The sequence below is a fragment of the Dipodomys ordii genome, unplaced genomic scaffold (genome assembly GCF_000151885.1).
Source record: "Dipodomys ordii isolate 6190 unplaced genomic scaffold, Dord_2.0 Scaffold40, whole genome shotgun sequence".
NCBI classification, from domain to species: Eukaryota; Metazoa; Chordata; class Mammalia; order Rodentia; family Heteromyidae; genus Dipodomys; species Dipodomys ordii.
In genome coordinates, this window is record NW_012267256.1 from 12,387,600 (window position 1) to 12,413,826 (window position 26,227).

General features: G+C 40.5%; 1 protein-coding gene across 4 annotated transcripts in view; it reads left to right on the forward strand.

Moving 5' to 3' along the window:
- Smarca2 (SWI/SNF related, matrix associated, actin dependent regulator of chromatin, subfamily a, member 2) overlaps positions 1-26,227 on the forward strand; it is a 171,243-nt gene that overhangs the window by 63,980 nt on the left and 81,036 nt on the right. For all 4 annotated transcript variants that reach the window (XM_013018450.1, XM_013018453.1, XM_013018452.1 and 1 more), the window contains exons 14-23: positions 972-1,119; positions 4,290-4,453; positions 5,797-5,863; positions 6,487-6,597; positions 9,287-9,529; positions 11,402-11,515; positions 19,650-19,757; positions 20,599-20,685; positions 23,847-23,893; positions 25,589-25,755. In XM_013018450.1, coding sequence (XP_012873904.1) covers positions 972-1,119; positions 4,290-4,453; positions 5,797-5,863; positions 6,487-6,597; positions 9,287-9,529; positions 11,402-11,515; positions 19,650-19,757; positions 20,599-20,685; positions 23,847-23,893; positions 25,589-25,755 — 1,256 coding nt within the window. The remainder of the gene's footprint in view (positions 1-971; positions 1,120-4,289; positions 4,454-5,796; positions 5,864-6,486; positions 6,598-9,286; positions 9,530-11,401; positions 11,516-19,649; positions 19,758-20,598; positions 20,686-23,846; positions 23,894-25,588; positions 25,756-26,227) is intronic.

The window sequence follows — 26,227 nt, forward strand, 5'->3', positions numbered from 1 at the left end:
CTTCCTTCCTTCCTTCCTTCCTTCCTTCCTTCCTTCCTTCCTTCCTTCCTTCCATCCTTTCCTTCTTCATTCTCTTCCCTCCCCCTCTCTTTCCCTCCCCACTTCCCCACCTCTAGCTCAGGCTCACTCTTGGATTTCTACACCTGTTGCTTGCATTTCTGTCCAAAGTTAGTTTGGTGAAACTATCTCTTAACTGATGGCTTTCCTGCCTTTCCCACATCTCTTAATGGCATCAACATACTCAGAAGCCAAAATGTGACACATCACTGGTTCTGTCTTGTCCTGGCCATCTATTCTGTCCAGCCCCAAACTTTCCCTACACATTTACCCTCTATCTCATTATCTCAGTTTGTCCTGTCTTATCAGTGGATTGTACATCCCTTGTGGTGAAGCAACCTGTTTTCAAGAAACAGAAATAGACTGCCTAAGACATTCCTCCTTTCTCTATAGCTGTAGACCTTTGTTCCTGCTCTTTCACACAAACTTTTAAGAATGCTCAGTGGCTCCTTATTGCATATAGAATAAAATGCCACCTCATTAACAAGGGATGGAAGACAGAAGACTACTTTTCTTCTTTCTCTGACTTTTTGATGTCTTCTTCCATTCCTTCCCACTTATCCTCCAAGCCTGGGCCAGTGTTTTGGGAACAGGATTTTTTTTTTAACAGCCCTGGGCAGCCCTACTGGCAAAGTGCAAATCTGCATCTGATGGTTGGAGGTCAAGGGTACCTTTTATGACCCATCGAAGGAAGGAGGTTCTCTGAGCCTCCAGTTCTTCACAGGCACAAAATGGAGATAGTAATGATGCCCAGCGATTGTGAAGATCACCAATCATGTTATTTTCACAAGGAGGACATGTGCTAGTTGCTAAACTAGACTGATCACGGCTATCTGAAGCTCTCCATTTGTTTTGAATGAAGTGACACCTGTGCTAAAATGTCCCCGTGTGGTTTTCCACTTTGTCCTTCTCAGAACAGCGAAGCAAGATGTGGATGATGAATACAGCATGCAGTACAGCGCCAGAGGATCCCAGTCCTACTACACCGTGGCCCATGCCATCTCAGAACGGGTGGAGAAGCAGTCTGCCCTCCTCATTAATGGGACCCTAAAGCATTATCAGGTAGTTGACATGTTTGTGTTTTCTTGGCAAGTCCCACTCTTCTACCTGAATTTGATTGGAGGCTGTCATGCCCCTGGAGGTACTTGAGAGGTTTGGAAATAGGGGCACACTCTAGATCATGCCATTGGTAATTTTGAGAATCTGCCCATTGTGTCTATCATTTTTCACTCCTGGCACTTGCAAGTTCTTCATGTTTTCTAGGAAACGTCATACCTGCTTACTCCTTTGTAGATTTGGGATGAGTTCTCTTATTTGACACACTTGCTTAATGTTTGGAACAGCTTCAGTGTGGATTTCTTCAAAATGGAATAGCCAGCCCCATTCTGTCTGTGTAAGAAACATCTCACCTTATCCTGAAGAAAATAGAATCTTTCTCTTAAGTATTTTAGTTTTGGCTGTAACATTATGCTATAAATTCAACCATTTGCCTTCATCTAAGGCATGTATGCCTTTTCAAAAGCTAGAATAAAAAGTATGAGCATCTTTGCTTTGATGAAAAAGTAAGCGATAGCTAAGCTGGTTCAGGAGGTGAAGTGCCTTCTTGGCAAGCACAAAACCCTGAGCTCAAACCAACAAAAACATAAAACAAACAAACAAATCCCTAAAACCAAACTCAGCTCTAAACATAAAAAGTGGTCCATTTACTTGATGGGGACTGAGGTTGACTCCCATATTCTACCTCTGATTGCTTTGTAATATTTTCCAGATCATTGCTTCATTGGTTCCATGAATTATTCTCAAAAGTTGAGAAAATATTTAAAATTTAAGATGTTTGGTTCAGGTTAACATAGGACATACTACCAGCTGTCAGCAGGACTATTACACAATTTACTATCCCAAATCTGGACACTTATAAGAGCAGAGAGGAGCTCTTACTATGGGTAACGAACATAACCCTGGATTGTCCCAACTAACCAGGCCTGGAGTCACCTGACAATGACCTCTCGTGCACATTATTAGCACACTACAGACTTGGCAACAACATCAGCACCTGTATCAGCATCCTATAATTAAATTATTTGTGGAATATTGATTAATTTTTTAATTCTGAAACTACCCTGGTCCCCAAATCCACAGTTTTATATCTCACTTAGGATGTAAAAACTGGAATCTTCTAGAATGTGCTTGGCAAGCACTTACTTTAAACCAGTAGATCTCAAACTTTATGACATCTGGTCCCTTCCGCTCTAACAATGTGGTCCTGTGCTTCTCCTATCGTGTGGGGATGGAGGGATGGAGGGAGTGTGTCTGCTAGTCACATTAGTGCTGCTAAGTGCCAGCAGGTTTTCCCCATAGTGTTGTAGCACCAGCAGTGCCAATATCAACATGATAAAAATGACAAGAAACACCTTGGTGTTGTTATGAAAATCTACTCGGTCTTGTCAGTGTTTGGAACAAATCTTGAGGTCCCCAGGAATCCGTGCACACATTGGGAGGACTATTCCCTGGATTTGTTAAAGTTATCATTTTCCCAAAGATCACGATGTCTTCAATAGGTTCAGAGTATTGGGTTTTTTTTTGAAACATTTTTATTTGTATATTTAATTGTCAGAGAAAAGTTGAAGACATTCTTGATACAACATCATGATAGGAAACTCTGAGTATCAGTTATTGCAGTCATTGTTGTCCTGGGATTTGAACTCAGGGCTTCACTACTTGCTCAGCAGGCATTTTACCATTTGAACCATACCTCCAGCCCTCCAGAGTGGCTTTCTTCTCATTTACCCTACCTGAGCTGGTTGTTAATCAGTGTTTCTATATTTGTGTATGAGAGGTTTATTTGGGGATCATTGGTAAAGCACTTTTAGAGTTGTACTGATTTCCTCCTGTCATCCGTCACTCTGCGTCACTCCCTTGAGTGATGCTTAGCTCTTTAGGCTTCCCAGTGAGGAGCTGGTGCCTCACCGTCACTCACTTTCTGTCCATTGTAGACGGCTGCCAGTGGCTGCCTGAAATTCTAGCTACCTAGGAGGCTGAGATCTGAGAATCACAACTTGAAGCCAGACTAGGGAGGAAAGTCCATGATATTATCTCCAATTAACCACCCAAAATGCACAAGTAGAACTGTGCTCACGTAGAGTGCCAGCCTTTAGCAAAGAAAAAGAAAAAAAAAGAGCTAGAGAACGGTGTCCTGGTTTAAGCCGCAGTACCTACACACACACACACACACACACTCCCAAAATAATTAATTGATATTCACATTTCTCTAATCATAACTTCATTGGCAAGCAAGCTAAATTGACTTTACCATGTGCATATGGAGATACTTGTGTGTGTGCACGTACATACACACCCAGATATATTCTTCATTCGATCGATGGTATGATGGAGCAAGGAAACGGAAGATAGGAGGAAGGAAGTGTAGCAATTTTGCATTCATACCTCACCTTTCTTCTTTGCTTAACACGAGGGATCCAGAGCTGGGTCCCTTGTGCACTACTTTCATGCTTTAAATAGATGTCGCACACATTTCCAGGCATTTGGCTCCCAGTGTGCTGCCTTTGGGAGCACACATGGCAGAGTTTCCATGTGCTGCCGGGAAACTCTCTCTCTGCCAGGACAAGAAATGTCCTCCCAAGAGCCCAGCAAAGTGGCCCTGGCTTCCTGGTCACGGGACTGCCTTGCTGAGAGGGTGGGGGGAAAGGCTTTTCATTACTAAGAAAGCCATCCCTAATGATCAGTGGCCCGTGTGCCAAACCTGCCTTCTGGTTTGTTCATCCCCTAATCCTCCCATTGGCTTTTTGTCCTTGGATTGGTTGGAATCGATGTAGGTTTGGGTCTTCTTCATTTGTTATAATTCTAGAATGTCATATACTGTGAAATGCTAAGTAGGGATGAGCAGCAAAGCTGCTTAAAATCCCACCAGTATGCTACAGCCCATCATTTCTAAATCTGATTAACACTCAGCACCTGCCAAGCAGTCCGGATGCTTGCAGGCTCATATTTTAAATTCTTTCTTGCACTGGTGCTTCCCCCCCCCCTTCCCTTCCCCTCCCTTGCCACCCTGTCCCTCTCCCTGTCCCCCCCCCCCGTTCCCCTGCACTTGCCTGCGGTGGGCAACCCAGGCTCCAGCTTAGAGAAGTGAAGAAGTCACAGCCTTACTTGAGTTGTATTAGTATTAATTACCTGTGCAGGTCTTGGATAATTGAAGCAATTACTCTTCATTTCAGCTCCAGGGCCTGGAATGGATGGTTTCCCTGTATAATAACAATTTGAACGGAATCTTAGCTGATGAGATGGGGCTAGGCAAGACCATACAGACCATCGCACTCATCACTTACCTGATGGAGCACAAAAGACTCAATGGTCCCTATCTCATCATCGTCCCCCTCTCGTAAGTGAACTCATTCATTCCACAGTCACCCTCCTGTGTGCTGTAGATTGCCTAGCTTGGCCGGCCTCCTGTCTTGTGTGAGGCAAAAATCCTAGCGTGTAGTACGATTACCAGGAGCATGTAATCTGAATTAAGGTTTTAATTTCTCACCCCACCCCACCTCAGTCTTATTAATGGCTAGTTACGCACTGGATCAAGTGATTTCTTACCAGTTGCTAACATTGCTGTCTGTACGACTGTACAGACTGAATAATGACTGTACACTGAATAATGAGGCTCGCTTGTCATCTCCTCCTCCAAAGTGACTCAGAAAAAGCAGGAGGGGTGGGTAGTTTTTTTTTGGTAAGATTAAAAAAAATATTCCTTGTTCCATTTCAAATGTATATGTACAGATACACCTGCACAAAAGATACACATAGACATGTATTTTATATATGTGCGTGATCAGAAGATTATATATCTGAACATCTTTATTGTATCTTTTAAATGAGAGAGGAGATCCACATCCTGAATGTGAGTTTTACATTAACCTAACCTTAGTGTGTACACTGTGTGTACAGGCAGCTTGGTTGCTTCGCAAGAACAGTCTTTGCCAAGGCCACCACGTTTCCAGTACCTTGACCACTCACGGGTCTTTAGGGGGCACTCCTAAATGAAGGATGCTCCGTAGGGCTGCCACTAATGTGGCTGTGAGTGTCAGATTGCAGCTTGATTGTCTGGGATCTGTTATAGTGCTGATGTGAACTTGGATCTTGAAGACAAATAAGGATTCATTTTGTATTTTCTTCTAAATGTGTCTCATACAGACCTTTGTATGTGAATTACCTGTATCCACAGTACTTATACAATCCTAGGCATTTTATCTGTCTTTCATGTTCTCCTAGATCATGGTGATACTTTCAAGGATTTTTTTTTAAAGCCTTCAGTGTTTTTCCCTATTTGTTCAGGACAGATCTATTTAATATCTCCATGTGGTTTTTTTTCCTGACTTAAGTTTTCTCTAAATTTACATGGTCAGTTTAAAAGTCCCCAAATCACCTTAGCAATTACTGTTTGCTATACTCTATTAAAATTTAGGATTTCATTTTTGCTCCCAGCTTTTCTATATTTTTAATTTTTTCCCTAGGAGTTACTTTCTTTTTTTAATGAAGCACAAGCAAAGTTGTCATACCATGTGGCTCATTTCTAACTTATCTCTTATTTCCACACCTTTAAAATAAATATGTACTTGGTGATCCTTTATATTCTCTCTTAAGAAAGCAAGGTCTGAAAATAACATCTTTTTAACCACTGACTTTTATGCAAATGTTGTTCTTTACTGTGTTATTTATGTTGTTCTCTAGGACTCTATCTAACTGGACATATGAATTTGACAAGTGGGCTCCTTCTGTGGTGAAAATTTCTTACAAGGTTTGAAACGCTGTATTTGTATGTAAATGTAGAAAAGCAAAAAAGTAGGCCCTTATTTCCTTCATTTCCATATGCACATCTGTGAACTGTATTTGGTTGTAAAGTTTTGTCATGTACATCATGTACTAAACAGTGAGAGTTAATCATCCCAAGAAGATTACTGTAATAAACCATAATTACTTTCAGATAGTGAAATGCAGAAGAAAATTGTTAATTATCATATTGCGAGGTTTCTGATGAGAGTAATACAAATGACAAATATTGCACATCCCGCGAGCTGCTGACTGGCTCTCGGTGGGCTGCTACTGTGCAAAGTCAGGCAATTACCCAGGCGCCAGGCCTGCCTGCTGCAAGCTCCCACAGAAACGGAGCCTCTCAGCTCCTACACTCTGCAATTGCCATCTCTCTCTTTCCCCGCCTTGGTCTTAAGTGGGAACACCCTTCTATATGGTCTGGACAGAGTCAAGATGTGTACAGTATAGCTTGGAGTTTCTTCATAGATAGTACATCAGCATTATGATAACTTCAAGAGTCTTCCATCTTGGGTCCATTAGCTATGAATAGTGAGAAATAGCACCCACATACTCCCATTGGGTAATCGGTATATTTTTCTTTCCATTCAGGGTACCCCTGCCATGCGCCGTTCCCTGGTCCCCCAACTACGAAGTGGCAAATTCAATGTCCTTCTCACTACTTACGAGTACATTATAAAAGACAAGCACATTCTTGCAAAGGTATGTTATTTTGAAAAGATTCTTTTGTCTCTAATTATGGATTCTCTCAATGGAGTGTAAAGTACCCCCCCCCAATTATACTCAGTAGTATAATGTGATCATTGCGTGGCTACTCTCTTTCTGTCTTTCTCCCCCTTTCCCCCCCCCACCTCCCCCTGCTCCCTCCTCCATCAGTCTTGGTCATAGGCTTTACTTTTTTCATGCTGTTACTTTTTGCTTGGGGGTATGTGATTGATCCTGGACTCTTCTCTATCCCGTCATAGGCAGTGAGTTTAGATTGTTTAGGAAAATTCACCTGGGTTCCTTCTAGTACTTTTCCCTCCAACAGCCCTAAATATGCTTGGAAAGAAATGATTGTTTTTGTTGCCCTGGGTTATTCTCGATGTGACTGTATGCCTCGTGTGTGTGTGTGTGTGTGTGTGTGTGTGTGTGTGTGTGCGTGTGTGTGTGTGTGTGTGTCTTCAAAGGCGAGTAGGAATCTCTCCATATGGGCTCTCCATCTGAGCATTTATCCAAGCCGAGACATTTGTGCTATATCTGATTTTGGTTTTCCTGGCAAAATAATGGACAAACATTGTTCAAATTAGTCAGGGCCGTTCCTGTGACTATTTATTTAAAGTTGAAGAGTTTTTTCAGTGACCTACATGTCCCCCATTTGTATGTCCTACACTGTCCTTTAGCCACAAAATAAAAGGCCTTTTTCCTTCCATTTATGTCATGGTGTCTCCTAATATTGTTCATATAGAAAGATGGAAGTAAGTACTGTCTTTCATGAAACAAATCATGAAAACTTGATTTTTCCCCCCCTTGGTAATTTCTTTTACCCTGTGGTGTTTTGAAACCATTATAATCTGAAACTAAGTTATGGCCAGAATTGAACAGAATCCCTATTTCTGGGGTTTGTTGTATCTCTGCATTAAACCTTTGCTCTGGGAACTGAGAGTTCCTTTCATGGTATCATAGGAAATAACATAAAAGAAATGTGTGCCCAGGGGAGGTTTAATAATTGAGATGGCATTGACAACAATGCTGTGTTCTATCCCTCACACTCAGAGATGAATTTGGCAATGTCAGAAATGATGTGTTTCCAATATTACTATGGGAATCTGTGTGTACATATGAGATCCTTTTTTAAAAAAAATTCATATTGTGTCTTCTGCATATGTATTTCAAAACTCATTGGAGACTCCTGGTAACGAGATGCATTGCTATTATTTGTTACTGGAGAAATGGAGCTACAGATAGGAGTAATAATTTTTTCCAAGTGGAAGACCTAATTAGTGGTACACCCGATAGCAAAATCAAAGGTCTCTGGTTCCTTGTTTACTATTTCATAAGCTAAATTAGGTAGGAAAGTCGATTTCGAATATATAGTTAAGTACATTCTGGTCTGCGGGCCTCGTTTGCTGCTGTTGGAAAGTTTGGAGCCATTGAAAGTACAACTTTAAATATTCTTAAACATTTTTTCTTAGAGGTTGGTAGAGGAAGGAAAACAACCTGGCCGTTTCTTTTACCTGTACATCCCAGCCTGACTGATGATTGTGTATTCTTTCCCCCGTGCTACCAGGGCTTTTAATGAGGAAGGCAAGCACTGTATAATGCCAGGGCTCATCTACCTTCTCTCTCTTAAGAGCTTCGCAACAGGGGCTGGGGACATCTGAGCAGCAGATGCTTTTTTGTGGCCACAGCTACCCGGGTATAGGGGATGGGCAGCCTGAGTGGAGCATTGTTCTCACTAGAAGTAACTGAAAGAAGGAGGAACGGTAAGGTTTGAGGGAAGAAAGGGACTATAGCCTTAGGAAAGAGGATCGCCATGAGCATTCTCAACATTTTAAATGCTATTAATACAGGATGGGCGTTGTTGTGTTTAACTTTTTGGCATACATGGAAGAATCACAATATTGCATCACCTGCCAGTGAGCATAGTTTTATTTAAAATAGAACAGGGGTTCTAGATCCAAGATCCAGGGTCCTAGAATATGCATGAACTGAGGGAGGCTGGTTGCTTGCTCTCTCTTTTTTTTTTTTTTTAAAGAAAGAAGCTGAGTGTTCAGATGTTTATATAAATACTGCAACTTTTTAATGTCAGCGACCAGATCAAACAAAATGAAATAAAACAAGAGGAAAAACCAACACTGAACTGAGCCATAAAAGCAATAGGCAAGCCAGGGGGATAGAAAGGAAGGCAAGACGCCAAGAGGATCTCAGCTGTAGTTGCTTGCTGGTGCAAGCACAAGCCAGGTGTTCACTTCTGCTATGATCGGCTCTCTGCATCCTGTTCTTCCTGTGAGCAGAGGGAGCCTAGCACTGAAGTCTAGAGCACTTGTCACAACACACTGTCAATAGAAAGAGCATTGGATGGAGAGATGGGACATCCAGACAGAGGGTCCGCCATTTTGTTTTGCTGGGCCCAATTTCCTTCCTTTGTAAAATTGTGATTTGGAATGTAAAATAAATAAGTAAATGAAGATCACTGCTGGTCTTTGAGAAACATTGCTACTTTAACACAATGTTTCACATACTGCCATACATGGAATGTATTGGTTTGTGAAACTGATTTGTGTTTGGGAATATCATGACACCTTGTGTACGAAGTTGAGTTCTAAGTCTTTCACACATATCCCCTTGTCTCTCCTGAGGAATTATGTTTGTTTTATTGCTCATCAAGCCATGGTCTTTCATGTTACAGATTCGGTGGAAATATATGATAGTGGATGAAGGGCACCGAATGAAGAACCATCACTGCAAGCTGACTCAGGTGTTGAACACCCACTACGTGGCCCCTAGAAGGATCCTCTTGACTGGGACACCATTGCAAAACAAGCTCCCTGAACTCTGGGCCCTCCTCAACTTCCTCCTCCCTACAATTTTTAAGAGCTGCAGCACATTTGAACAGTGGTTTAATGCTCCATTTGCCATGACTGGTGAAAGGGTACTGGTCTAACTTTTGTTTTTCTTTATTGCAAGTCAATGAAATGAAACCAAAGGGCCTGAAGCTCAAAATCATTAGAGCCACAAGAACCCTACAGCCGCCCTGGGTGGTTTACAGTTCTGCTTTCTTTCTGAAACTGATGTATGGGTGGAAACAGTTTCACCCAGGGATTATTTTCCCCTGTGAACCTCCTATGGGGTCACATCTTAACTCCTTTGCCTTTTTGCCAACTTATTTCCCAAGCCCCTAGAGAATATTCCTAACCAGTAAATCCTTAACTACACCAGTACATAAGGAAGATGAACATGGAGATGTTTGTTGAATTTAAGCAGAGCAACTGAATCAAATGAATACAAACCCAAACACAAAAAAATCTTTCCTCATTATAATCTTAAATTCTCCTTTGAACTATTTCTGCACAGGATTTGTGTGTAAATCTGACCTAATTTATGATAATTGTCTGCACAACTACTTTTCAAGTTCTACTGAGAACCTCCGATTCATGTGTGTATAAATACCTGGCATAGCTCTTTTCAAATTTGTTATTATTACTTCTTCAACTACCTTCTTTTTCCAAGGCAAGGAAGATATGGTTCATTGCAAGAAATTAAATGAGGGCTGGGAATGTGGCTTAGTGGTAGAGTGCTTGCCTAGCATACATGAAGCCCTGGGCTGGATTCCTCAGTACCACATAAACAGAAAAAGTCAGAAGTGGCACTGTGGCTCAAGTGGGAGAGTGCTAGCCTTGAACAAAAGAAGCTCAGGGACAATTCCCAGGACTGGCCAAAAAAGAGAGAGAGAGAGAGAAAGAAAGAAAGAAAGAAAGAAAGAAAGAAAGAAAGAAAGAAAGAAAGGAAGGAAGGAAGGAAGGAAAGGAAGAAAGAAAGAAAGAGAGAGAGAAAAGAAGAAAGAAAGAGAGAGAGAAAGAAAGAAGGAAAGAAGGAAGGAAGGAAGGAGAAAGAAAGAAAAGAAAAAGAAATGAAATGGGCACATGCCATGTTGATTTGTGATCCTTTAGCTGTAAGAATGAAAAGCCACTAAGAATGTCGTAGGAACATGCACGTTTGAACTCTATGGCCTTTTAGTCTTGAGGTACCCTGTAGGCACATTTGCATTTGTCAACAGGTAACTGGGCTTGCTCATTTATAGAAAGTAATGTCAATCAACTCTGCCCCCTAGAGGTTAAAAGGGGAAGGTGAAAGAAAAGGGGATTTTATACATTTAAAAAGAGACTCAGGGAAGGGTAAACAAAGGAGGAGGCTACAATGCTTGATAAGAAATGTACTCATTATCTTGCCCATGTAACTGTAACCCCTCTGTACAGTATTTTCACAATAAAAAAAAGAGACAAGGTTCAGAGAAAAGGAAAGGAGCTGATAAAGTAAAAGGACTTGAAGACCCACCAGCAGAAAATAGAGCTTTTCATGTTCAAGCTTCTGTCCCCTCATTTTCTCTCTCTGTAAGAGTCAACTCAAGCCAAGGCCTAATTTAAGGCTTCAGTTTAAGTATGAACACATTAATTATGCCTCTTCTCCCATTCTGTCTTAATCTCTAGTCAGTCTTCATTGCCAGTCAGATTCCATAAAAACTTCGGACTATGAACATTACTAAACAAAAAAACTGGGTTTCTGGATACTTTCTACTCAGCTAGCCATTAAGACAAAGACACCTATTTAGAGGCCATTTTATTCCCCTTTGTTAGGCAAGTGTGAAGAGAATTTGGAGGCCTATATGTGAATGGCATAAAGCGTAGTTTTAATGTATGCAAGATTCATTTAGTATAATACATACATAGTAAGTATAGCATAGAGCTTGATTGTATAAATCATTGATTATTTTAAAAAATCAAATTGATGTAAGGTTCTTTCATAGGTGGACTTAAATGAAGAAGAAACTATCCTGATCATCAGACGTCTGCATAAGGTCCTGAGACCATTTTTATTGAGGAGACTTAAGAAAGAAGTTGAATCGCAGCTTCCAGAAAAAGTATGTTGTGAATTCAAAAGTTTGTGTGTGTGTGTGTGTGTGTGTGTGTGTGTGTGTCGGGGGGCGTGGGGGAGATTGCTCCCTGAGAGCATATTTGAAGTATCCGCCCCTGAAATTGTGTTTCTAAAATAGCTGGCTTATAGTTTAGTTACAGCTATTTTGAAAATAACCTAAAGTGCTTCTGTGTTTGATAGAGCTGGAGAGAAAAGAAAAATCACAGACTTTTCCAGCCTGGTTTCTAAAAGCTTTTTCAGAAGATTTTATAAAATTATTCAATTCTCTGAGTCTCAATGTTTTCTTTCTTTTCTTTCTTTCTTTCTTTTCTTTTTTTGTTTTTTTTTTTTTCTGTCTGAGACTGACACTTAAACTTGGTACCTGACGCTTTCACTTTTTGTTTAGTGCTCTACCACCTGAACCAGGCCTCCCAACACCTCAATCTATTTTAATTTTGGGGGTTGTTGTTGTTGTTGTTGTTACTGGCCTTGTTGAGTTCACTGTTGTAGGTAGTTAGGATTTTGAAGGCAAAGAAAACATATATTCCTAAAAGTTTATTCAGTATGTAATATTTATTATATCATTATTCTTCTAGTGAGATAGTTTTGGCAGATTACATTTCTTTTGTCTTATACCACAAGAATTAACTTTCTGTGATCATTTAAGTAATATTGTTTCAGATAACTCTTTGGAAAGAGGTCTCAGTGCTTTCCCATGTCTTTGAGCCCTTAGCTCTACAATTCTAGGTTATAGTTGAATATTAGTTTTTTTAATATCTATGATCATATGTTGGAACCACACACATTTGAATATAAGTTGTATATAATTTGTTGCATGAGATATTTTTATTTGATTTTCTTTAGATGAGCCACTTCTGAAGTGTCTTATTTTTGCATGATTGTGGTTGTTCTTGGTAACAACTATTTTGGGGGCAGAGTTTTTCAGCTTGTTCATTTTAAAGAGTAAGTTAGCAAGATGGCATACACAGTTGATCAGTTTGCTATGAGAGAATCTTATTCATTAATTCCCTATTCGTTAATAGTCTGAAAAGAAATCCAAATTAGGTTTTATACCTAGTTTTTATCCTAATAAAAGTCTAGATGTTTATGTACGTTACTTTGCTGCGGACTATATCCTTGAGCTTATATATCATTGACACTGCTTTTGACTTCCTGTGGGCTGTCTTCTCTTTGGGTAACACCATTTCTGTTCACAGTGGTGTGAAGTTACTGATAGGTAAACTGGCCAGGGCCGTGTGGCGACCTCACATTACCTCCTGGCTTACTAATTACTGTGGTCCTAGAAGTTACATTTTCATTCAATCTTCTTTATTCATTTCCAAGACTGAGAATATAGAGAGGTCTTTCAAAAACATCTTGCAAGTTAAAAGTATGCTCAGTTTTAAGAATATCTATTACAGAAACCCCCAAAGCTTTTCAGTGTAAGGATTTTTGGGATGGTCAGTTATATTACATGTCGAAAGGGATGATATTGATTAAGATATACTGTATTTATAAACTGCTTTTTTAAATGGTAACTCCTTTGTACACTACTTAAAGATAGTATATATAATATTAAAAAAATAAGCTGGGAAGGTGGCTCAGTGGTAGAGCGCTTGCCTTGCATGCATAAGGCCCTGGGTTCGATTCCTCAGCACCACATAAGCAAAAAGAAAAAAGCCAGAAGTGACGCTGTGGCTCAAGTGGTAGAGTGCTTGCCTTAAGCTGAAGAACTGAGAGACAGTGCCCAGGCCCAGAGTTCAGGCCCCATGACCAGACCCCCCCCCCAAAAAAAACAACTTGAGAATAAAAACCCAAGAAAGAGTACAAAATAAATATTCCAAAAATTGAAAAAATATTTACTCCTGGCTGGGGACTGGTGGCTCACACCTATAATCCTAGCTACTCAGGAGGATGAGATCTGAGGATCGAGGCTCACAGCCAGCCTGGGCAAGAAACTCCGAGAGACTCTTATCTCCAGTCAACCACTAGAAAACCGGAAGTGCGCTGTGGCTCAATGGTAGAGCGCTCGCCTTGAGCTGAAGAGCACAGGGACAGCGCCCAAGCCCAGAGTTCAAGCTCCAGGACCTACAAAAAAAAAATCTGAAGTGGAGCTGTGGCTCAAAGTGGTAGAGCACTAACCTTGAGCAAAAGAGCTCAAGAACAGCTCCCAAGCCCTGAACTCAAGCCCCATGACCAACAACACCAACAAAATTTATCTCTGTGGTGATTTCCACAAGAGAGATTCCTGTGTACCCCAGAAGGATAGTAAACACAAACACACACACACACACACACACACACACACACACACACACACACATTCTGAAGAGTAAGGCTCCTATACAACTCTACTTGTATTCATAAGTAATTACAGTATTGTATCGGAGGTGTGTATAATACTCCGTGTGTGGTAATGTCTATGGATACTTTTTATAGGTGCTCGTACCTTTAAAGGTATCCATGATATCTTTTTTCTGGAAGCAACTTGGTGGTGTGAAAATCATGGGCTTTGCCATCAGTGAGTATAGATCCTCAGATGCTTTCTCTCTATCTTACTGCATGAACTTAGGCAAGTCATTCAACCGAAAGGGGCCTCTTCTTCTTATCCGTGAACTGCAAACTATTTAATATAATCTTGCAGAATTGTTGTGAGAAGTAGATAGAGTGCTCAATATAATGTTTACATGGAAGGCATATAGTAAGTACTTATCTAATGCCAGCTGCTACCACTATAATCCTCACAGTTTCTGCTCATATTGCCACTATTACTGTTTGGAGTTCCACCTGAAGCTCCTTCTCACTGTTTTCTTGCCATTACTGTGATTTTCGGTGGCCTTTCCACACCTCTGATCCCGTAAACCGTGTGAGATGGGAAGAGACCAGTCAGTTTGTGCATGTATGTGGCTGTTCTTAGTCTAGCCTGGCCAGTGTCCCTTCTCAACTTTTCCTGCCTTGTTAGAATTTTTTTAACCTGGGAAAAGTTGGCATTTTTGTCTTATCCTTGAGAATAAGGAGGTTTCTTTTGTAATCCCCTTCCTTCGAGTCACAAATAATGAGTATGTCATACTTGGTTTGTATACAGAATCCACAAAGGACTGAATCATGGCTGATGGTTGGGAAAGACTACATACATACTTGGCAATCATTGATTCTTTTCCAATACTATCTTTAATTTACATGTAGTAAAATTCATGCCCTTCAGCATCTAGTTTTATGAATTTTAACCAATGTTCACAAACTACAGAACAGTTCCATTGCACAACCTCCCTAAATTTTTTCTTCTTTTATTCTGGTGCTACATTTTAAATCAAACTCTACTTCTGCTCTTAGCTTCATATGACCTCCTAATCTACTCTCCATGCCCAAAGCTTTGCCTTTTCCAGAATGCCAGATGAATGAATGGAATCAGACAGTGCCTTGCCTTTCATTCCCAGAAGGAGTTTGAGAGTCACCCAAGTGGTTGTTCATATCAGTCTCTGGTTCATTTTTCTTATTGTATTGTATTCTGTTATATGAACATATCATAGTTTATTTATTTGGAATTGAGAAACATCTGGGTGTCTAGTTTTTTATGATTTAGATAGAGCTACTATAAACATTTATGCATACGTTTTGTGTAGACATCGATTTTTGTTTTGTATAAGTCCACACGTGGAAGTCAGGCTACTTAATATGGTCAGTGTACCCATGACTTTGTTTATACTCTACAGGCTGCTTTTTAATACTTCTATCAGGCTCTAAGCATTCCAGTCCCTCCATATTCTTGTCAGTACTTGAGATCACCAGGTTTTTTAATATATTTTTTAGTTGTGTTAATAGATGTGTTGACTTTAAACTTTAGTTTCACATTGTGACATGTACTTTCTCAGATAAAACTAAAACAGGTATATAAAATTGCACAGTTTGGCTAATGCAACTCTACTACAGAGGAAAATCAGTTGTAATCCTAAGCTAATGGAACACCTAATGACCAAAGAAATTATACTGTGTTCACCCCATGCCTGCTGGCAGAAAATCCGCTCCTTATACTCAGGAAAGAACACCCCTTTATAGAAAAGGGATTATAGAAGCCAACTTATCCTAAAGGAAAATGGATCTTTCGATTTAGCTGTACTGATACTTCTGTGTTCATTCCTTTACCAAGAACAGACCAGGCAATTAACTATTTACATATTGATACCTAAGTACCTTAAATATGGATATAATGTCTAAGGTTAATGAGAGGCTGGCCTCCCTAATATCAATCCTGCTTTTTGATGCAATTTGCATTTTTAAAAATCTTTGATTATGTTTATTACATAAAAGTTTGGAATCCCTAATATAGTTAATCATCACTCTTTCCTCTCAGGCTATGGGAGAGGAGGCTGAGGCTCTCATAAATTGCATTATCTTGTCTAAGACTCTCAGGTTACAATGTGCTAATAGGGCACAGTAGTCCAGTTTTGGCATTACAACATTTCATCCTTTTGGAATGGGAATTTAAAGAGAACAAAAGTGTGTGTGGTCAGACACTATGAATAAAGATCAAATTCATATACAGGGTTAAAGGAGAGGAGACTCTTGTCCAATGTAGTCACCAATTTGCTTACTTGTAGGGACCAAATTTGGCAGAGAGAAGAATAAATAATTACCATGCATGTGAGGTTGGCACCTCTATTATACATATAAGCTGAATTAAAATATTCCCACTTGTTTCCACAGCCTGTTATATTAGTGGAAAATCATTCTTATTAAGAAGTCACCAGTTTCCCCTTCTATAGTACCGGCATCCTGCTCGGGTGCCCTGAAATTTTGGGAGCTGGTATTAAAGTTGGTACCACTATATGTCAGTTTCTGTCACCTCATCTATATTGATCTATGTGTCTATGTTAGGATCATTTAGTCCACCCCTTTTCTTCATATCTATCAGTTTCTTTCTGTGTGCATTGTTCTGCATTGAGACCAGGTGAAAGGGATTACTGTAGAAATGGGATATGTTTTGAAAGGTTGATAAACTTGGTCTTAGAGATGAGGTCAACTCGCACTAATATTGGTATGCAGTGGAAGGCAAATCATCTGTCGAAGTAGAATGAAGGGTCCAGGCATTTAGCTATTTTTAGGGCCCAGGTCTCCAGTGTACACATAGAGGTGTACGTGTATGTGGATGGGGGACACTCACTAGTAATAGCCTTGGTGCATGTATATTCTATTTTGTTCAAAATAAAAAAGCAAAATAAAATAAACTGAGTTGGATATAGTAATGCATGCCTGTAATTTCAGCTACCCGGAGGCAGAGCTAGGAGAATCACAGTCAGAGGCCTTCCTAGGTCAAAGCATGAAACTCTAAAAAGAACCTAAAATCAAAAGAACTGGGAGCGTGGCTCAAGGGAGAAAGAGCTTGCTTAGGAAGCCCGAGGCTCTGAGTTCAAACTCTAGGACGGCTCCTACCAAAAAGAACATTTGAAAAGTATACTAAGCCACATTGGCACATATCTTAATGCTGGTTCTTTCTTGGAATGTAATAGATGCTTGATAATCCACATACTTAAATTACCTCAAGGGAAGCCTAGGCACGAATTTCTACCACTAGCCCCCCCAGTATCTGACTCTCTATTCATCCTTACTACCTGACACGCTTATTTTCTGCCTATTATTTAATCTCATGGGTCTCCTTATTCTCAGATGAATGGATTTAGAATGATCTAATTGTGTGTATGTGTGTGTCTGAGGTACTCTCCAGCACAAACCCAGGGCTTCACATATGCATGACAAGTGCTCTGTCACTGAGCTACATCCCCAACATAAAAATCTGGTCTGATTTTTAACTAAACTAACAGCCTTGGGTCCCATAAAGGCTTTAACAATTTCTGCTAAGCAGTACAGATTTAAAATCAACTAAATGTAAGCACAGGTGAGCAAAGGAAGATCATCTTTCCTCTTCTCCTACCTCTCCCTCCCTCCTTTTTTTTTTTTTGTCAGTCATAGAGCTTCAACTCAGGGCCTAGGGTGTTATTCCTGAGCTCTTTTGCTCAAGGCTAGTGCTCTACCACTTTGAGCTCCACTTCCAGTTTTCTGGTGGCTAATTGGAGATAAGAGTCTCATGGACTTTTCTGCCGATGCTGGCTTTGAATCATGATCTTCAGATCTCAACCTGCTGACTAGCTAGGATTACAAGCATGAGCCACCAGCACCCAGCTTCTCACATTCTTATTGTGGGTTTTCATTAGCCATATAATAGAGTGATTACACTGGAATTGAATAAACATGTTGGGCATCTTCATATTGGAATATTGAAATAGGTATATAAATTAGCAGTCCTTAACATTGTCCCATGCTCTAAAGGCAGCTCACATCTTGAGAGGTTATCAGTGCATTATTAGTGTGTGCATATAATTCATAAATGAACATATAGACATTTTTTGTAGATGTGTGGTTTGATAAAACAGCTTCACATCCTGATTGCTTTCTTCAATAGCTAGGTCACCTTGGGCCAGTGGCATAGCTTCAGTGATGCTCAGATTCATTGTCTACAAAGGAGATCATTCCACGGAACTAGCATACTCAATGAGAAAGTGAACATAAGCATTTTGCACAGAGCCTAGTATATACAAAAGAGCTCAATAATATTAGTCCTTGATGTCATTTTATCATTGTACTTGCTAACATCTGAATATATTTAACATTTTTCTTCACTATGATCAAATTTCATTTTGAGTTAAGAGCTCTTGAGAAAGTGGGCCAGTACTAATCATTTCACAGAGTACATATCCATAAAGAAATCACATTGCGCACCTTAGAGATATATAATTTTTTATTTGTCAATTATATCTCAATAAAGCTGCAAAAATAATAATTCCTTTAAGAAAGACAAGGGAAATGGAGTTCCTCTTAACATGAGGCATGATCATGTATGCAAAATGCAAAGTCTGTACTAAATGTGTACTCATTTATTACCTATTTTTCTGGAAGTACTAGATTTTGGAATTAAGGCCTTACATTCCATCAGTTTCCTTGCTTGGCTGATGCTCAACCACTTGATCCACACCTATAGCCCTAATTTTTGCTTGCTGGCTGGCTTTGATCTTCTAAATCTCAGCCTCCTGTCTAGCTAGGATTATAGGTGGAAGCTACTAACTCCCAGCTTATTTATTAAGCTTGATGTGTTTGTCCTCCCTGGGCAAGATGGTTATTATAGAACTAAAACAAGTTTTTCATGGGTTTGATTACTTGTTCTTTTTAGTTTTCTACACAGGAGAAAGCCTTTCTCTAACTTGTTTTGAAATGAGTAGTACTAAGACTACTGTGGTTCTTCCCAGCCTTCACATTCCTTCCAAAGTGAGAATTGAATGAATATTCAACTTTCTTTCATCTATGATCTCCTCTTTCCTATCCTAGGAGAAAAACTGGATAATTTTTAATCAGTCTATTAAACATTAGGCAGCTTGCTGATTTACTTTTAATCACATTCTACAGATACCTAGGCATTAATCTGAAGTTTATTATGAAAATTGCACATTTATATTCTTGGAATTTTTTTAATAAGGAAGAAACAATAATAGGAAAGAAGGCAGATTTTATGCACAAAGAGTATGGTAAAGCATTGCAGGTGTGTGATAAACTGTGAGTACAGGAGGCTCGTGGGATCCCTTCTAGCTGTCCTGAAAGTTGTGCCCAACCATGGATTAATTCTTTCCCCAACCTGTTGTTCCCACAGCATTGAATCCTCTCATTTCTCAAGAGCAGAGAGAATAATGTCCACCTAGGTCTGCCGTAAAGACTAGAATTCAGGGTAGCCACATAGGATTATACAGATATCTCCAAACAAAAATCATATGGCCAATGACTTTTTTTTAAATCCTAGAACTATTCTGTTAATAATGTAAGGAGGTGTAATTGGGAAGCAGAGAAATACGAAAAATTCCCTGTAGAGAACAGTTGGTGAGCCACTCACTGTCTCTATCGTGAAACCAAATGAAGCGGGTCTGGCCACACATAACTTTGTAAGATTCTCACCATTATCATGAAGACTTTGGTGTGCTACACTATCCACCTCAAGCCTGGAACTCAAGAATGGAAACAAGTGGCCTTCCTCTTCTCCTCCAGGAGCGACGGAGAATAATAGCCTGTCCCCCTCACGCTCTTCTCGGTCCCTTCCCTAGGTTGAATATGTGATCAAGTGTGACATGTCAGCTCTGCAGAAGATTTTGTATCGTCACATGCAAGCCAAGGGAATCCTCCTCACAGATGGTTCTGAGAAAGACAAGAAGGTATGTTTGCAGAAGCCAGTGCAACTCAAGGCGCTACGATACATCTTCTCAGGCTGTGGCATGAATATTTCCAGGGCGCATCCAGCCCTAGTAATGCTGTTTTGTTAAAGTACAACATTGAGCCTTTGTGTAGTTCTCCTGCCTTCAATAGGGAAGGACAAGAGACCACAAACGCACTTCTTTATGTTCCTATTACCAACAGTGAGCTGCGCTTGTGTCAAATCTGCAGAAAACACATTCTGCCTAAGTGTTGGGTGGCATTTTAGAAAGTTTTAAAATCTAGTTTCCCTCCCTGAGCATCTGTTCTAGGCTCTGGTCTGCCAGGATCCTAGACAGTAGACAGTCATGACACAAAGGCATCAGATTGATAGAATTCCAGAAGGAATTCTATCTGTAGGATAAATGACTCATGAACATGTTATGTATAACTCAAAAACAGCCAAATAATAACAGAAGCTTGGGCCCACGAAGTGTGTAGATTACTGAGAAGATCTATGGCCCTTTGTTTGTTTTTAAGAAGCCTAAATTTTCCTTCTCTCCTTTCCATTTTCCCCCCTTTCTTCCTTCCTTCCTTCCTCCCTTCTTCCCTTCCTTCCTTCCTTCCTTCCTTCCTTCCTTCCTTTCTTCCTTCCTTCCTTCCTTCCTTCCTTCCTTCCTTTCCTCCTCCTCCTCCTCTTCATCCTCCTCCTCTGCTTTTGCTTCTTTCTTCTTCTTTTGCAGTACTGAGAATTGAACCCACAGCCTTGTACATACTAGACATTATACCACTGAGCTTAGTTTTTAATAATTAGATATACTTGAACAATTAACTAATTGTTCTTCTCTTTCCATTTATTCTCAGGGGAAAGGAGGCGCAAAGACACTTATGAATACTATCATGCAGTTGAGAAAAATCTGTAATCACCCTTACATGTTCCAGCACATTGAGGTAAGTCTGTATCTTGTGTTTTGATCCTAATTTTTATCCTGGTTGTGCTGATCCTACTAATGCTAGCTTATAAAAACAAACAAACAAACAACAAAACAAAAACAACTTAAAAAAATAGGTCTGTGGCCAGGAGCTAGTGGCTCACGCCTGTAATCCTAGCTACGTAGGAGACTGAGATCTGAGGATTGTGGTTCAGAGCCAGCTGGGGTAGGAACATCCGTGAGACTCTTATCTCCAATTAACCACCAGAAAACCGGAAGTGGCGCTGTGGCTCAGGTGGTAGATCACTAGCTTGAGCTGAAGAGCTCAGGGACAGCGTCCAGGCCCAGAGTTCAAGACCCATGACTGTCAAAAAAAAAAGGTCTGAAGCATATGTGTGGAAGGCAAAATTGTATGTTCTGCTAGCTTTTCACATAGAACTATCACACCCGAATTTCCTGGGTATACATTCTCATTGGCACCAGTGTTTGAGCATTTGGAATTTTATAGCCAAGCATTTCAAGCAGTGAGAAAATGTGGCAAGCAATGGCTCATTATCTGGAATTGGGTAAGTACTGTGAATTCTCTTGTTTCAGGGGGGAGTTCTGAAGTCAGAGGTAATGACAAACAGACAGATGTTGTGAAAAATATTAATGTATTTATACATATTGAAAAGGAAAATGGTCCTCTAGTATTTTCTTTGCCAGAGACACTGGCTTTTGTATTCTACTTAGATTTCTGTTCTCTTGACTTATTTCTGTTATGGATGACAGTGCAAATCAGTGCTTCTGTTCTGAATGCTCAGGTGTCTAGAATGCTGCTTTTAGAAGACATTTCCTGCCCCGTTTCCTGCATCAACAGGGTTTTTTTTTTTAACTCCAGTAGAGGAAGTTGAGAGGAGAAGGATAAGGAATGAGCAGAAGGAATGACAATCATCATAGTCATTTTCATGGTTTTAAGCACATAGGCCTGGAGGCCCACGATTGGCTAGTACAGAACCTGCTTCTTTCTGCAAATAGCACAAGACAGAGCAGAAAGAAAAAAATGTTGGCACCAGTTTAGTTTTAAATAATAAATAAACGCTCCTAGAAACTTTATTCACATGGTAAAAATTGAGTTATAGAGTTGAAATATTCTTAGCCTTTAGCATTCGTTTTCTCTTCATTCTTTTTGGCCATCCTATCTGCCAGATCTGAGAATCTATTCCCCACCTGCTTCCTATATGAGAGTCTTGTCTCAGCTGTGCTTGGAAAGTAGAAAGACTTCTGACACTGCTGTGGCATGTAAGTCCATAGGAGAGAAGATGTATGGGGCAGCAGAGAAGATGTATAGACAGGAGAGTGGACAACTTGATCATGGGAGAGAGTAGCCAGAGGTATGGGGGAGGGCATACAGCGTTGATTATAGAGGGTTTCCTTGCACAGTTAAGAAATTACTCTAGTGAAGGTCTCTTTATAGATCTAATTGAAATAACGATAGCAACAACATTTTGAGGAAAAAAAAACATCCTACTGACCAACGATACCTATTTACATAAACTAATAAAGGAGAATCCCATGAGCAATAATGAGCTCATGTCACTTGCCACTTTTTCACTGTGAACTGGAGTAAGCCACTTCATCTCCAAGCTCCGATAGCCTGCCAGACATGTAGTGAGGGAAATAATCAACTTTTAAATAATAACACACAAAGTGCCCTGTAAACTTACATGTTAAATAGATGTTAGGTGGTCAGTGAGTTAATCCATGTTGGGTTCGTAGGACTGGGGGGTAAAAAAAATCTAAAAGATTCAAATGATTGGGATCATCCCATTTTATTTTCTGAAAACAATTTTAGGACATTTCTCTGAACTGTACAGAGCAGTGGAGACTTAGAATTGTGAAAATAAAGTGGGATTCTTACTTCAATTTGATTATCCTAAAACCATTAACCTTTGAGATAAACTGGGCATGTTGAGAAGGAAGGGATTGATGTTTCCTTTCCCCAAACATCTGTCTAGAACTCTGTGAAGGGCAGAGGGGTCAGAAAGGAAGCTAAGCTTAAGGAATAAACCCTCCTAGATATCAAGGGGCATTCCATAGAAAAGAAGGCTTTGATTTACAGTTTGTTATTGTAAAATGCTTTGAGGAGCCTATTTTTATAAACCCCAAACCCACAGTTATTGGTCAGTCTATTGGCATAGGCCTGAGATGCTGTGTGCATTTGCCTCTGTTCTGTTTTGTTTGCACACAGCCCTTTCATTGGCATCAAATCATTCAGAAGCCCAGCCTCAAGCGTACTCTCACTGCTTCCCTGTGGACCTTCAAGCAAGAGAAATGAAGATGTTTAAATGATATTCATACCTAATCTTATTATGATTCATGGCTGCGGCTCAGGGGTCAGGGATGGAGTCTAAAAATCTAGTAAGGATTGGTCACCAGTGTGGCATGGAGTTAGTTCTAACAGGTGTAGTTGGATTTTGGTCATTGTCCATTGGCAGTGCTTGAGGAACTGGAGCCTACCATGATTTGGCAGGGAAAAAGATCTGGCTCTCTTGGTGAAAAAGCTCCAGTGATCAAAGGACAAGGATCAGAAAAGGGGCAGCTGGTGGCCAAAATGAAGACCCCTCAGAGGGTCTCTGCTTCCACAAAGTAGGAATGGAGAAAACAGAAATTAGTCAACTGTTTCTTCTTCTGAACCAGAGAGGACATTCAATACATTCAGTATTCTGAGAGCAGATGGTAGAACATTGACAGGAGAGTACATTTGGGGCCTTATTCACAGGGAAAAAAATGACCGTCTGGGATGGGCGTCACCATTTGTCTAAACTAAGAACTGCATTATATAACTGTCATTATTTTTATTGCTCTTCCCATAGTACATTTGTTTTCATGTTAACTCCAACTTGCTGGTGTTATGAACTTTATCTGGCTTAGATTTTGAATTGGTAGGCAGATCCCCAGAAACTTCTGGCTCAGCCCCGTGACAGTGGATGTTCAGGGGCTAGAGTAACTTACTTGTCTGGGAGTTTAGAGACAGAGAAATGCACAGGATCTATTCCTGGTAGACGAACAACTGACCTCACACACATGAGGTCTTGGTTCACTCTACCATAAATATTTGCTCATTTGTTACGTTATTGGTTTTTCACTGTACCTAAGTTAATAATTGCATTTATAAGACCATTTTCTTCTCTTTTAAAGGAGTCCTTTGCTGAGCACCTAGGCTATTCAAATGGGGTCATCAATGGGTAAATCCTATTTTTTTTCTCTTTCAAAATATAGCTTCATTTTGCATATACCCCATTTGTAGTATTTTCTCTCCTGGAAATACATACTTTAAAATGTATTGTGTTGGCCACCCAGGTACCAGTGATGCATTTCAATGTTATTGTCTGTATGTACACTGGTAAGAGTTTAGCAAACAATATCAACCCTAAAATTTAGTTGCGGCATATAACAGGCCTAATTGGCTGAGGAAGGAAGAGAACAGGGAAAGGGAGAGAGGGGGGGAGGCAGGTTTACTGCAGAGGAGAAGGGCTCCTACTTTCCTTTCTGCCTTTCTCTGCATCATGGCATCTTTTCTATCACACATATTTATATTTTTTTGTGCTGGTATTAGCACTTGAACTCAGGGCCTGTGCTCTCTGTCCCTGAGCTTTGTCACTCAAGGTTGGTATACTCTACCCCTTGAGCCACAGCCCCATTTCCAGCGTTTTGTTGGTTAATAGGAGATGAGAGTCTCATAGATTTTCCCAGGTTGGCTTTGAACCACAATTTTCGAATCTCGGGCTCCTGAGTAGCTACGATTGCAGGTGGGAGACACCAGCGCATCTCCATCATTTTGACTTGCACAGCTACAGTAAGGCACACTCTGTTGGGGATGGCCTTGTAAAAAAATGAACGCCAGCTGCCATCACTCCACTGTCGGTTTAAATGAAAGCAGTGGTTGTCGATTGCCATGAAAACCAGAACACTCGGTGTAGCTAATAGAGCCCTGTGGTGCCCCCTCCCGTTCCTGGCTCTCCTCTCTCCTCAGACCTCAGCGTTTACCCCTCTTATGCTTATAGCACACACATCATTGCCCTCACCTTCCCCATTTTTTCAGGCTCCCAAGCCCCCTGTACTCTCCAGGATCTTGGCACATGCTCTTTCCTTTCTCCAGAATCTTCTCCTCCCCTGTGCCTCCAATCTTCTCTCTTCAGGAAGCTCACTGGCCTCTGACACTCTAAACCAGTCATTGGCAAGCTTTATCTGTAAAGGGCCATTTCAAGAATATTTTCAGCTTTGTGGGCCATGAAGTTTCTATCACCCTTGTTCAGCTCAACCAGTATAGAATGAAGTCAACCAGACAGACCATAAATGTATGACCGTGACTGTATTCCAGTCAGACTTAATTTATTAAAAGAGATCACAGGCCAGAAACAAAGTTTGTCAAACTCAGGATCTAATCAAAAGAAAAGGCCACTGTTCTTTGATTTCTCTCATTTTAACTTCTTTTTCCCCCTGCCCACCTGCCCCCCGAGTACTGGGGATCAAACCCAGGGTCTCAAGCACACTAGGCAAGTTGTTCTACCACTTGAGACACACTTCAGCCCACTGTTTTCCTTAGTAGTACTTACCATCCATTATTCATAATTGTCCAATTTACTTGAAATTGTACACAGTAGGTGTTCCTCAATCATTAGATCCTAAATTTACAGTTTTATACATAGAAGTCTCTTATCTCTTACGTAGTATCATCCTTTATGGGTTTCATATGAAAACATTTTCTTTCTCCACTAAAACACTCTCATACCTTGAAGTATTCATTCATTCATTCCACACTTACTTAATTGAATGTTTATTCTATGTGAGGCTCTATATGAAAAGCAAAGCATTACTGTCTCCTTCAAGAGGATGGACAGCAGTAATACCCTCTTCTTCTTTTGCATTTTTGGGCTCAGGGCTGAGCTGTATCGGGCCTCGGGAAAGTTTGAGCTACTTGACCGCATTCTACCAAAGTTGAGAGCGACTAACCACCGCGTGCTGCTTTTCTGCCAGATGACATCTCTCATGACCATCATGGAGGACTACTTTGCTTTTCGGAACTTCCTTTACCTGCGCCTAGATGGTAAGTGCAGAAGGAATTCGTCTCAGAAGCCAGGGTACTAAAACTAAAGGGATGGTAGGCCTTAGATCCAAAAAAAGAAGAATAACAATGACGGACTAGCAAGGTGGGTGAGGATTTTCCTGCATGGCACTTTTTCCATCCTCTAGATTTCCATAGACTGACATCGTTTGTACGGCTCTTTGTCTCATATGGACACCAATAAGAATTCAGAAGCAAATATGAGTATTAAACACAATAAAAACTGTGGCTCACTCCCTAACTACTCAAGAAGCTGAGATCTGAGGATAGTCATTCAAGCCAGGAAAGTCTGAGACTCTTATCTCCAGTTAACCACCAAAAGGCTAGAATGGAGCTTTGGCTCTATTTGGTAAAGCACTAGCCTTGAGTTCTAGGCCCTGAGTTCAAGCCCCAGGACTGGCGCGCGCGCATGAGCGCGCACACACACACACACACACACACACACACACACACA